General features: G+C 36.6%; 1 protein-coding gene across 1 annotated transcript in view; it reads right to left on the reverse strand.

Moving 5' to 3' along the window:
* The window catches only part of LOC140146249 (uncharacterized), a 200,228-nt gene that overhangs the window by 161,403 nt on the left and 24,626 nt on the right, over positions 1 to 14,199 (reverse strand). Inside the window, exon 2 of the mRNA XM_072168031.1 lies at positions 13,817 to 13,951. Coding sequence (XP_072024132.1) covers positions 13,817 to 13,951 — 135 coding nt within the window. The remainder of the gene's footprint in view (positions 1 to 13,816; positions 13,952 to 14,199) is intronic.

Below are 14,199 nucleotides of genomic sequence, written 5' to 3' on the forward strand. Positions count from 1 at the left end.
AGTTATCAGCTAAGTTGAATCACAAGTCAAGTTGAGACTTCAGAATTCAGCAGGCGTGACAACACAGTGGGAGTTGCTTCAACGCCCCTCTATTTTATTCTCATACATGATTGCAATGCTACAAGTATTATTTATCATTATATAAAAAAAAGATATTGTCCCGTAGATTTGAACGTTGTGGTGTTTGTACAATAGCAAACAGAGTGCTTGTTAAGATCAGCCATGCGTTGCCAGCCCGGGCGTTTACGCGGTGCTTGAGCTGGCCATCGATTGGCGAGGCTTTCATTTGGTTGTGTTTACTTTCAACATGGTGAATGTGTCAGTTGGTTCTACAAGTGTTTGATCTTCTACTCTGGATTGAAGTAGTCAGAGACCTGGGATACTATGATGATAGAGCAGTACGATGAACTGAGTGCATGGAGGAAGGGAGAGAGTGGGATAAGGGTGAGAGAATGAAAGAGGGAGGAAGAGACAGTGGCGACACCAGGAATTTTTCGCGGGGGGGTGGCAAAAAAGTGGAATATTTTGTAATTTTGGGTTTTTACTGTAGGGGCAACTGGTGGGGAAAGAGTTCTGACTGGGGAATTTGTCGTCCCCCCATTGGTGCTGCCACTGGGAAGAGATGGATAAAATCACAGAACAAGAGAAGAAAAGAGCAGGGTTTTCTCTAAGCATTTTGCTGAATTTTTTTGTATCCTTTCAATTGTGAATTTTTAACACATTGCCCAGAGGGTTATTATTTTTTTTGGAAGACTTTTTTTTTAACAATATGTGTCTTAATTTTTTTTTTGGTCGTTTTATATTTCAGTCTTTTTTTATTTTTCAAGAAATCACAAAAAAAAGAATTACATAGAAATCATAGAAAAAAATCACAAAAGATCACCTTTTAAACAAAATCAAATTGCACAAATAACTGAATAAAACAATGATTTTTTTTGCCAGGGTGGTCAATCATGAAAACCCTGCAAAGGAGAGGAAGAAAACAAGAGCAGGGTGAAAGAGGAAATATAGATAGAGAAACAGAAATGTTGGTGAAGGAAAAAGTGAAGGAAAAAGTGAAGGAAAAGGAAGAAAAAAGAGTGAGGATGAGAGCGAGACAGAAAAGAAAATGTTACCATAAGAGAAAGCAAACCAGAAAAAAGAGATGAATAGAGAGGATAAAAGGTAAAAAGTAACGAGATAAGATAAAGTAGCACTAGGAATCCAGCAAGAAACTCAAGAATACAAGAAGATAAAGAGACATTGGAGAGGAGAAAAGGAATATTTATTTTCAAAACATTCCTTCCCACTTGTTACGATTGAAACAATATTTTTATATTTTGAGTGTTTCATATTTTCCCCTTTTGAGTGCGACTACGAGTGCTTAAAATGAGAACAGGATACTGGCACTATAACTGTGGTTCAAAGCCGATGAAAAAAATGTGTCGTTTTATTACACAGATATTTCAAATTACATTGAAAACTTTGCTAAGCCGGAGAAGTGGATAAAAAGAAGAAATTAAAGACGATTGCTGAGATAATACGAAGAATGTGTGTGATAGGACATGACGTCAATTTCATACTTTTTGCTTTGCTCGTTTGGTACATCACCCCCTCTCTCTCCCTCCCTCCAACCATCACCAGACTCACATCCTCCATCCTTCCTTCTGCCATATGTTGCTCCCACCTTCACACACCATCAACTACCAATCCAACCACTCAAGTGCCCACCCGCCCATCCACCCACTACCTCACTCACTCACCTACCACTCAATCGATCAAAATTGATAAATTGATCGATTTCGATCAATAATTGGTTGATTAATCGATAAATTGATCGATTAGTTGACTGATCAATCAACAAGCAAGCAAGCAAGCAAGCAATCAAGCAAGCAATCACAAATTGATCAACTGATTATCAATCAATCATCACTTAATCAATCATCAACCAATCATTAATCAATCAGTAAAGTAAGTCAATCAAGCACAAAATAATTAATCAATGCCAAAACAAGAAATCCAAAACTTGCATAGTATAATAATACCCTCAGTTGTCATTCACTCAGGTCATCAGTTTCAATTAAGTTGACCCAAAATCAGAGAAGATATCTGTCCCTTCCCAGAATCCTTTGCAACATGATGCAACACTTCATTACATCAAATGACACTCCTATTACTTCATACATGTTACCTTTCTTTTCATGTTGCATAGCCCGCAAAGCGGGGGGCAGGCGGCATTTTCCCCCTCACTTTTTAGCAAAGAGAAGAAGAAGAAGGGGGAAAGAAGAGGAAAGGAGAGAAGAGAAAGGGAAAACTAGAAAGAGAAGAAGAGAAAAGGAGGAGAGAAAAGGTTAAATTGCACATAGTAGGCCCATGCCTAAAAACCCGTCCAGTCAGGTCGATCAGAAGTAGGTCCTATATTAATATAGGCCTGCGATTATTTTAGGCATATACTTGAAGGCAGGTCCTCGTCCTAAAGCATGTGAAAATTACTGCGGGCCCACTGATATGCAGGGCCCGTCACATTGTCACCAAAGTCAGTACGGACTCCATGCCGACTTCAACATCGATCCATACATCATGCTTTAGTAATTGCGAGTCTAATAGTGCCAAAATGGGCCACCAAATCGCTTCAATTAGGTCTTCATGTTGCAAAAGTTTCTTACTTCTGAGGGTGGCACATCCCCCCTCCGTCGCTCCCCGATTATTTATTACATTTTAGTAGAACAATTTTCGCCCCCACACTTCAAAAAACCTTCCGCGGGCCCTGTGTTGAGAATAGACTGGCTAAACATGGGTCGATAGCCAAGATTTTGCAAGATCTGGAATGTGCTCTGTTCATTAAGGTACTTTTTTGTCGCTATCCAGTATCGACCCATGTTGCACTACAATACAAATATCAATTCAGTGCAGAAAATTGAAATGGAAGAAATGCATTGTGGGAAGTGTAAGATATCTTTCCTGACCTAAAATCATGTTTTCTATCTATCAGTGAGTAATTAAGCTGGTTCTTTTAATTGCTCGATGGCATTAAGCAGTGGACTAGATACCTGGTGTCTGTCAAACTTTCCATAGTCTATTTTGGAACATCCTTCCATATAATAGTTAATGACAGATGTGCATCTCACATAGAAAGTTATTAACACTGCCGTATGCATCTATCCAAAGATACTCAATTTGATCTATCAGGCATGAAAATTAACTGTCATGAATGGAAAGACCTGAAAAAAAACCACCTGAAACTTAGTGATGGAAAACTTGAACAAAGTCCTGGGAAAAAAGCACATGAAATTGAGCAAACACACCCCAAAATGAGCTGAAAATTAATAAGAATACTGCTAAATGAATGGTGGTAATAAATTAATCTGAACTCTGTTCTAAACTTGAAAATTCTAATGCTGATCTATAGGGACAAATACTTTCCAAGAAATTCAAGAATTCCACTTAAAATTGGGCTTTTTCATATTTTGACATCTACTTCAAGAACAAGCATAACTACTAACTTGCAATATCAACAGAAGAGCTTTTTAAAAATCAAGGCCAGCTTGATAAGAGGGCGCAACACTAAATCACTCGGCATTTTATGTAACAACGAAATTCGGCTAATATAGTCCATAGTGAATATGAGATTGTAGCGACCATATCTACCGACATGTTCACTTTAAATCACTCAAAATCGGCTCATATGAATTCGACAAGTGTCTTTAATGATAACATGCAGAAAAAAACTGGACAATTGATCTCAAAAGCAATTCTCTGTGGCGGATTAAGAGAAAACCTGATTTTGAAATGTGAGTGGTGAGTTTAGTATATTTTTAGCTCTTTTTTTTTGCACCGCAAATTAGCGAAAAATGTCAATGGTCATCGATATATGCCGACAAAAGTTTTGGAATCTAGAGAAACAGAGCTTTAATTTGATATTAAATTTATTTTGCCAAGTATTGCAGGGACGCCAGAAGTGGCGCTTGAAGTAGGCCGAATTCACACGTTATCCTATGGGACGTTGAATTAGTGCTGCGCCCCCTTGCTTGTAACGGCCGTCGCTATGATCGCGTTCCTTTTACATTCTTCGCGCATAAAATAAGAGATGCGCTTCATAAAATGTGTTCTATTTCAATCATGATGATAAACAAAGATTACAAAAAGTCATCGTCGTGAAATATTATTGGGAAAAACACTTTATTGGCCGAGTAGGCACCTGCAAAGTCTAGAAATGCATTCAAAAATCCTCAAAAATGGATTTTAAGGTTAGTAGACATGTAAAATCTACAAGAAGCCGTTTTGCTGAATATTCAGTAGGCCTAGGCCTAGACAAAAAGATTGTAATTGTTACCTCTGGAACGGGGGGTGGGGGGTGGTTATACTTCAGACTCAGTAATAAATGATTTCCAAAACAAAATGGCAACACTAATTAAACTTGGTTCAAAGACGTGCTCAAATTGTCGTCTGTCACTAAATTAAGTGAGTTTTGTAGAAACTTTCGCGTATTGGAGGAAAAGTCAAAATATTCGATTTTCGGCGTTTCGGCACTGATCTTTAAAACATCGTTTAAAATTTAAAAATTAAGCTTTTTGGTCAAAAAAGGTTCAAAAGCATCCCCCTTGTAAAAATATCCACTTTTTCAAAAAAAATCTTGTGTACAGGCCTGGTTGCACTGCATGGCAAATCGGTACATGCATGGAAGAAATGTAAGATAATCTTCTCTGAGACCAATATATCCTAAAAAATTATGGAAACAAGTACCTCGTTGGTGTATTTTAAGATTTGAAATCTAAGCTCACACCAACGCTTCATATTTCAGTGTACCTTAAAATTTCAAATAAGGTACTCTTACACTTTTCAAGTGGGTGGGATAGGCCCCTGGTTCAAATCTTAGGGGACCTATCAAGATCAGTGTTGAATCCTGGTATGCAAACATCGTGCCATTGTTAGAGTGTGTGCTTATCCATCTCAAATACACAACGATATGGAGTATACAAGTGTCAAGTGCTCAGTAAATTTGAGGAGCAACTGCGAGGTTCCTTCGTAAAATTCTTTGTCTTTGGCTTTTCTGAAAATAGTTAAATGGTACACTCATATATAAATATTAGATATGTGTTTCTCTACTTCTATTTCACACTTTTGTGTGTCCAACTCTTATTCCCTGTCTTTCTCTTGATCTCCATCTTTCTGTCTCTCTTTCTCGTAGTCCAACGAGTAGGACCCGTTTTTTAGTAAGCAACTATAGACTCTGATCGCTCAAGAAAGATTAACTCCGAAAGTCTACTAACTGCCCCACCCGGTGGCGTGGTCTCTGGACTTTTGCAGTTCGTCTTTCTTGCTCCATGTGAGCTAGTGATCAGTCTGAGCTAAGCATAATGGGATAACTAAGAAAAAAAGGTCCACCTCTCTGTGCCTCTGCCTCCTGGCCTGCTTGCGCCTGTCTCTCATCTCTTTCCCAAGTTGTGCTTACTCGGGGGGGCACACTTAACACAAATTACCATACAGGTATGCTCCCCAGGAAAGACACCCTTTTGGATTTCACAGCTCCAAAACACTCTAAATTGAACTAAAACTGAGTTTTGAAAGACCCTTGATTTGAAAAAAGACCCTTGATTTTGACTGTTTGCAGCTACAAAATACTCCCATTTAGTTGTTTGCAGCTCCAAAAGAACCAATCCTGGTATGCCGTCAGCTCCCAAAGACCCACCACCTCAAAATAATTCAGGGGGATCCCGGAAGCATACCCACCAAAAATTTATGATGTGCTCTCCATGGGTGCTTTACCCCCAAACATGAATATTTCCCCTGGTTGCCCCCCCTCCCAATCAGAAGAAAAATTTATAGAAAATCTGAAACACAAAAATAAAACTTGGTAAGCGCATACATGAGTACATGTAAATGTACGCCTGATGTCAGAAAAATACTAATTTGTTTTAATCTAAATATTCTTCTATTTGGCAGATAAAAAATAGACCTTTGAAATAAAAGATCGGGGCAAAGACTACAGAGTGTTACTGTAGTATGGTTGGGGCTTGCTACTTGCACAAGAAATCAGCATAACTTGGCCTCTAAAAGCTTTCTGACTAAACTTGTGACCCATAATTTCTATTGAAATAAAGAAAAAGAAGTACAAATATGATCAGAACTGAGCAACTTCTTTACTTCTCTCCCCCATGGGACTTAGGAATACTTTATTCTTCCCTGAAATGAGTTATAAAGTTTAATTAAAACGTCTTTAAAGCCAGTAACTGCAAAGATACATTGCTAAGCCACTGATTGGCCATACAATTCTTATGTCAACTTTAAGTAGAATTTGAGTACGTCAGGGTGGACTCAAGTGTCCACTAGATGCATCAATTTTATCCTCATCAAATAAAATTGAACTTAAGAAAGACACCTACCAGGAAAAAAAGTTCAAAATTAAGTGGTAACTTATCATAAATACATACATGAAATTAAGTACTCCAGCGTGTAATTACCAGAACAAATATATGGGACAAATAGCACTCATCACCAAATACAACGACTGATGAAGGCCAATTTGTATATATGCAATAATTGAAAATTAAACAAAAAATTGTCTTGGATCAGAAAGCTAATATGGCTTATCCCCAAGAGGGCTAAAGTAGGCCAGGTCGTAGGGTGTTAGCCCTGTGTGCACTGAGTCACAAGCAGACAACACTACAAAATGTGTATTTTGTGGAGAAAAAAGTGGGAAAAAATGTAAAGTTTCACGATTGTTTTTGAAACCAGAAATTTCTATATTAATTTATAAATTTATGTACTTTAAGCTATGCAGAACTGAAAAATGTAACATGTTGAAAATTTTCATAAATCCCATCCAACATTCAATGAAAAGACAAATAAGATAATCTTTCAATTTCCCAATTTTTAAACAATTTTTTTGACAATTTCGTAAACCATTTTGCACTACTTGTCATCTCTGTAAAAAGGTTAAATACTAGTCTTAACATGATGTTAGGTCTATGACCTGAATAACGGTTCCTGTCTTGATTTAAGAATCAATTTGAAAAGTTAATTGCTAGGAATTACCTCTGACAGTGTGCAAATAGGGATGACAAAGCACAGGGGTTCGTCCCGGATACGAGGGACTATTTTGTCACTATCTAGGCGTGGAGACAGAAAAATAAATGTCTTGCGTAATTAGTCTGGTTTTAGGTATTCATCCATTCATTGTGATGCTGTCTGATCACAGAAAAATTAAGGTGATGCTGGTGGGTTTAATCATAGACCTATTTTAAATGGTCTATGGTTTAATATTCATTTAAGGGCAGAGTAATGGGAGAGAACATGGACCTTTTCGAGCATCATTATTTTTGAATTGTATGTCCAAAGTATATAAAACTATACATTTTTGGAAAGGAAATGAGTCAAGGAATCCCATGGTGACGTCAGATTTGTTTAAAAATATCGAGTTTTTGAGAAAATCACAAAAATACACTTTTTTACCCCAATTTTTTTGTGACAACTTAAAAAAAAATCCGTTCGGAGTAAAAAAATTTTAGTTAGTTTTTCATGGAGAAGAGACATGAACTTAGGGAAGGTTTTTTATTTTTTGAAATTCGTCTTATTTTTGAAATATTGCAAAAAACATGTGAAAAAAGCAATTTTGTCACTCTATTAAGCTAAAATTCCACATAATGGTGCATATTTTTGTTCAAAACAAATATTTTGAAAAAATGAGAAAACCTTCCCCAGACTTTGATGTGCTCTAAGCGATAGTGCAAAAGTTTACCTTTTGCTTGCATATTTTTCGAAAGTTATCTTGTCACAAAAATCGTGCAATATTGTCAAAAATGAACTCTGAGAAATCGATGTTTTAGTAAAAAATGTCAAAATAATGCACAAAACGTCCGTGATATTTTAAAACGGTAAGACTGACGCTTGTAAAAGCTGTATCTGGTGCATGGTCTAAATATGCATCTTTTTGCACCAATGAATCTATAATGTCTGGTTTTAGTGCGCCAAAATCCAAAATAATTAAAAAATCTAAGTGGCTTTTTCACTACAAATTTTTGTTTTGTTTACATCACATTTGCTGGCGTTAACAACATACCGAATGCGCCTTTGACTGCGTTGGATATACGCGCAGAGTTATGCCGCGTCACTTGACGCTTAATCGCGCTGTAATCACAATATTTCGCATTCGCAAGCATTTCTGACTCATTATTTCCGCCAATTTACTAAGCTGTCTTGAGCCATGTGACTTTTTAGAGTTGAAAAGAGTGAAATCAATCAAGCAAAAATACGAATAAATATTGGCAAGTTGTATTTTATCAGTTTCGAGTGAAAGAATACATCTTAGTGTTGATAAATATCAAAAAATCTCAAATTCGGTCGTGGACGAATGTGTCTTCCATTACTCTGGCCTTAAGTGATAATGAAGAACGCTCAAATTGATTTTAAGGAAAAGTTGAGCAAATGTTCACAGTTGCAAAACCCCATTTGTCAATATTTTGTCCCATTTTCAGTCATTTTAATGATACTTTACTTTTTGCCGTGCCCATTTTCAGCCCTGAACATTTTTGTAGTGGCAATTTACCTGCCCCTCAGCTATGCCACTGACTGCACTGATCAACACATTGTATGATTTCTCCTTTAAAGTCTTAAATGTTGCTAAAACATTTAATAAAATCACAATTTTATTCTCAAGAAATTTGAATCATTATACAAAATGCCAAGTATTACCTTAATACTTCTTGATAAAAAAAGCACACAACCTATAGCACAGACTTAACCCTCTTTTATGCAATTAATACGATCTCAAACATGGTCACCAGTCAAGGCAAAGTCCTTTACCCCCAATACGTTTGTACACTCATTGAATGACATTTCAAAAGTTGGGTACACAAACTCATACTCTAAAACTTGAGATCAAAGTTTGAACTGTGATGTTGAATATAGGTTAATGAAATGTGTGACTTGATATGATGCTAAAGAAATCTACAAGCCTAGAAAAGGAAGGCAAAAGACAGTTGGACATGATGTAAGACATCTTACTCTTCCCAGAATCCTTTGCAACATGATGTATCACCTCATTACGTCAAATGACACTCCCAATACTTTGTACAGATTCCCTTTCCTTTGCCATGGGTAAACATGGATCCAGTGGCGATGCCAGGGGGGGGGGGGGCATGGGAGCAAAATGCCCCTGTCAGACCTCTTCCTCCCTGTTGCCCCCCTCAGTAACCCAAATTACGAAAATTTCCACTTTTTGCACCAGTTTTGCGCAAAAGTTGCCATGGGTAAACATGGATCCAGTGGCGGTGCCAGGGGGGGGGGGCATGGGAGTAAAATGCCCCTGTCAGACCTCTTGCCCCCTGTTGCCCCCCTCAGTAACCCAAATTACGAAAATTTCCACTTTTTGCACCAATTTTGCGCAAAATTTGTTGATTTTGACTCCCCCTGATATTCACTAATCACTATGCACCCTCAATGCTCCCCGAAAAAAATCATGACGCCGCCACTGCATGGATCGATAGTCAAATGAACATATTTTGGAAGATCTGATGTTTTCTGTTCATTGAGGAACCTTTTGTCATTATCGACCTACTTGCACATCATTGCAAATTAGTATGTACAGAAAATTGTCATTACAGAAATGCATTGTGGGAAGTGTAAGGTACCTTCTCTGTGATGTACTGCTGATAATACTTATTGTACTCACACTGTGAGTGAACAAATTGTCATCACAGAAATGTTATTTTTCCCTTCCTAAGGGAAATAGGAGCGAATCCGTTCTCATCGCTCTCAAAACTGACAGTGTTTTTGGTCCCAGTTTGTTAGTCAGAAAGCATTATAATTATGTAATTGTTTATTTTTAGCAAGGTAATGCATGGGAAGTCAATTATTAATTAAGGCAACATAAAAACAACAACAACCCTGTATTACGGGCAGAAGTACTAGTAGAGTCGGTCGGTTTGTCAGCATTTTTATTTACTGGAGGCTAACTTCACCCTAAATTATCACCAAAAGCTTGAAAATTTGGTTAAGATTTTACTCTTTTTTTGCAAACAAATTTAGCAAAAAGTAAAAAAACCTCTCAAAATGCAAAATCTGTGTCATCGGCTGCATAAAATAGGTATGTGGCAATATTCACTGGAAAGTGGAAAATTGTATGAACGTGTCTAAAGGCAGCAGAAAAACCAATCCATATTTGGCATGTTGTCCCCTGTTTTTATCAATTTCCTAACACAGAATAAATTGTATACCTAAACCAGCCAAAAGACATGTGACATCAGGGTTTTCTGCTGCCGTTAGATGGTTTCAAATTGTATAGCCTTCCAAGAGGCCCATTAAAGCCTTAATATACAATCTTTTTAAATTTTTAGATTTTTCTTTTTTTTCTTCCAAAATGATAATATGCAATCATTATGAAAGTTCCCAATACATTTGGACACGAAAAACATTGGAAATTTGCAAAGAATTAAACAACATCATAAACTTTACCTCTATCCCTCGAAATATCTCACACTTTTTGGATTAGGACGCCGAGTGCGGCCTCAGAGTTAGTCTCCTACGCAGCCAGTTTGGTTATGCTCGCTCCACATGTGTGGAGGAGCGTAACCAAACTGGCTTCAGAGGAGATTAAGATTTATGATCGTTCGACATATTATCATAATCTGAAAAATTATGATAATATGTTGGACCAACAGAAAATCATCCCGTTTTACTACAAATAGGGCAAATTTGACAGTTTGCTTATAGATGTAAATTGGAATATGTGTAAGTATTACAAATATGCCAAAAAAAATCGGTTTTGAAAAAAATAAAGGTATATTCTGAAAAAGATCATACATTAAGGCTTTAAAGCCTGCAATCAACTAAATGACAAAAATTCTTATATATTTCTTTGTTTAAGGACCTTAATTTCCCTCCAAATTTCCCTGGAAGGAGCTTCCCATTTTCCACATTTTTTCCAGGCCTGCTTGTTTTTGGCTTTGGTGGCATGGCATCTGGACAATACTTTTTGCAAAAGAAATTTATCAAAATTCACCCAATTGGGCTCATTATTCATACATTGGCAACACTGAATGAGGTCATGCTTAATCCTATGTCTTCATTTAGCAGGTGTTTACAGAAATTGAATCCAAATAACCTAGATAATTCACACTATTAAATTTGTGTTTTTTCCATGTCAATTCAATTACCATATTTCCTCAAATAGTCGCCCCCTTCAAATAAACGGCCCACCACTTTTTTCAACCAAAATGCTGATATTTCCATGCTATCTTGTGTATTAAGCTTACCAAGGTGCACACATGGTGTCGGTAGTTGGCGAAAATCTTATCGTAAACCCGAACGTGAAACGGAAGTCATCGTTCCTAAGTTCATGATTCGTAATTTCAGCTAATGATTTTAACAGGAATTATCATTCTAAAAATGACCTGTAATAAATGCCCCCTTTTGGAAAATGCAACGCCCCCGGGAGTGACTATTTGAGGAAATACGGTTCTAAATGTGTGATAACAACAAATTGATGAAGAAGATCTGCTTGAAATCTGAGAAATGGAAACAATGGAAAACATTCTCACCAGTCCATTTTGGAATCAAGGAAATTAAGAGGAGACTGCACAATGGTTGCATATCCTGCATAGAGGAGAAAGTGTGCTTCCATGTTCTGTCACCAATTTGTTTTGGGAGTCAAGTCCACTTTTTAATAACAAGCGCATATACGCACTGTTCATTCAAAAAAGGTTAATTTTTTTGGAGGTCCGCACTCCGCACCCCCAAAAGTAAATCCTGTGTATGGGCCTGGCTTTTAATATATGCCCCTGATGACTTAAATATGTGACACTATCTGGTCCATGGGGGCCAAAGGCGGTAAAATTGAAACTGAGATAAAGGTAAAAATATGGAGTACAAAACAGTAAAATACATAAGAAAATAGACATCTAAAAACTTCATAACTTTACAATAAAGTATGCTAGACCTTTCATGTTTACAGTAAATAATAGCATATTGTATGTTATATGTAATGATTACAGTAACTCAATTTTCAAATATGCCTCCTTTGGCTCCCATGGACCAGATTGTGTCACATAATACTACACACACTTTGACCAAAAAAACCCAACAAGTTTGTTTCCTGTAGTGTGCACACATTACGTTTTTGACAGCTTATTTTACGCATTAGATTTTTTTTTCACTTTTCAAAGAAAAAAACCCCAGAAAAACCAGAAAAATCTCAAAAAATAATATAAAACACTACTGGAGTAAACATTTACACATTACACAACAAATGAGGGTAGTGAAAAACTACTGGAGAAAACATCACACATTTTCTTTAAATACTTTTTTAATCTGCAGGTTGAAATAGGATCATAAATATTCTTGAATATAATTTTTTTGTGTGTCGGCTGTCGGGAGGCCCACTGTAAATTCCCATTCCAATTTGCAGCAAAAAAGGTATTTTTGTCATTTGAAGACATGGATTAAAAAACTAGAGCGATAACCGCACCATAGCTGAACCATGTGGCTTCGGCAGTATATTGTGGTAGGCCTATACCACTGTCACCCGGAGTCTGTAATGGACATAATCTCTAAATGCTACGAAGGTATGACCGCCCGAGTGGTGTTAATTAAAGAGGAAAAGTAAAGAATGTAAAATAAACTAGAGCAACTGTGCCCTTTGCAAGGGCACGAGGTAAGTTAGGCGGATGACTGAGGCGATCTGATCAAGCAGCAATACTGTGCTGGAGAGTATTAATTTTAATAAAACTGTTTCATTAATTGCCGTTTATACCTTGATCAGGAAAAGCTGGCATTTTGAAAACTTGACTTTTGACCTCTGCATGACCCCCTTAATGACCTTAAATGAATTATAAAATATTTAAAACATGTTAAGAATGTCATAAGGATCATTGCATTTAAATTTCAGCTCAATTGAAGCCTTTTGAAAACTTAACCTTTGACCCCTTTATTGCCCCTTAATGACCTTAAATGAATTTTAAAATAGTTTCAACATGTTTAGAATGTCATAAGGATCATTGCGTTTAAATTTCAGCTCAATCAGAGCATTTTGAAAAACTTGACCTTTGACCCCTTTATGACCCCTTAATGACATTAAAATGAATTTTAAAATATTTTTTAAATGTTTAGAATGTCATAAGGATCATTGCAATTAAATTTCAGCTCAATTGGAACATTTTGAAAAATTTGACCTTTTTTTTTTTTTTTTTTTTTTTTGACCCCTTAATGACCTTAAATAAATTTTTAAATGTTTTAAACATTTTTAGAATGTCATAAGGATCATTGCATTTAAATTTAAGCTCAATCGGAGCATTTTCGGTTAAAATGACCTTTTTTTGACCCCTGTGACCCCTGGATGACCTCTGACGTTTGGAAATATTTTTATTATATTCTTTACATTTTTCTCTTTCATATGACACCACTTGGGGTGTCATACCTTCGTGGCATTTAGAGATATGTCCATTTTAGACCAAATGGTTAGTCAGTACCAAATGGTTAGTCAGTTAGTAAGCTAGTAAGCAGAGCTGGCTAGTAAGTAAGTAAGCTAGTAACATACACTAATATAGGCTGATACCATTTCATGGTTCAGCAAAAAAGCATTTCAGATTTGACTTTTTTGACCTGCTACAGGTAACAAACATGTTTTTTTTTTGGCCTAACCCCCTGAGAACTACCTGCCTATTGGTAAAAAAGAAGTTTTCATTATCAATTGGACCAATCAGCAACATTTTTACAATAATTTCACCACACAAAAAAATTGGGATCAATTATTTGCAAAACTCCATTGTGATTGGTGATGAAAATGAAGATATTGTGTAATTGACCAATCAGAGGCAATGTTAGATCAACACTATACACTTACCTCTTCTTTATGTCTGGCAGTAAGGGATTTGTTGCTAGCATCTACTCTTCTGTTGCAATCTTCCTGTATCTTTTGTATTTTGTTTTTAGCATCTTTAGCTATGGCATGTAGCTCCGCACATTCACTGCATTCTTTCTACAATGTGGAAATATGAGAAAAATGAGACATATTTTCATTGATTTTTCAAAAGTGAAAGGTAAAACTGAACGATATTGAGGATTTCAGTAGTTCCCAGGGACTGCCTTTTGAGGAGAGCAAGAGTAATTGCCCTCTACTGCTCTCCTTAGATCTGATATAGGATAGTGATTTTAGCTCTCCTTAGTTGACCATTCTCTCCTTACATTATACTGTAAATGCTCTAAATAAATAGCTCTCCTTGAACA

This window comes from Amphiura filiformis, chromosome 2 (assembly GCF_039555335.1).
Source record: "Amphiura filiformis chromosome 2, Afil_fr2py, whole genome shotgun sequence".
Classification (NCBI taxonomy): Eukaryota; Metazoa; Echinodermata; class Ophiuroidea; order Amphilepidida; family Amphiuridae; genus Amphiura; species Amphiura filiformis.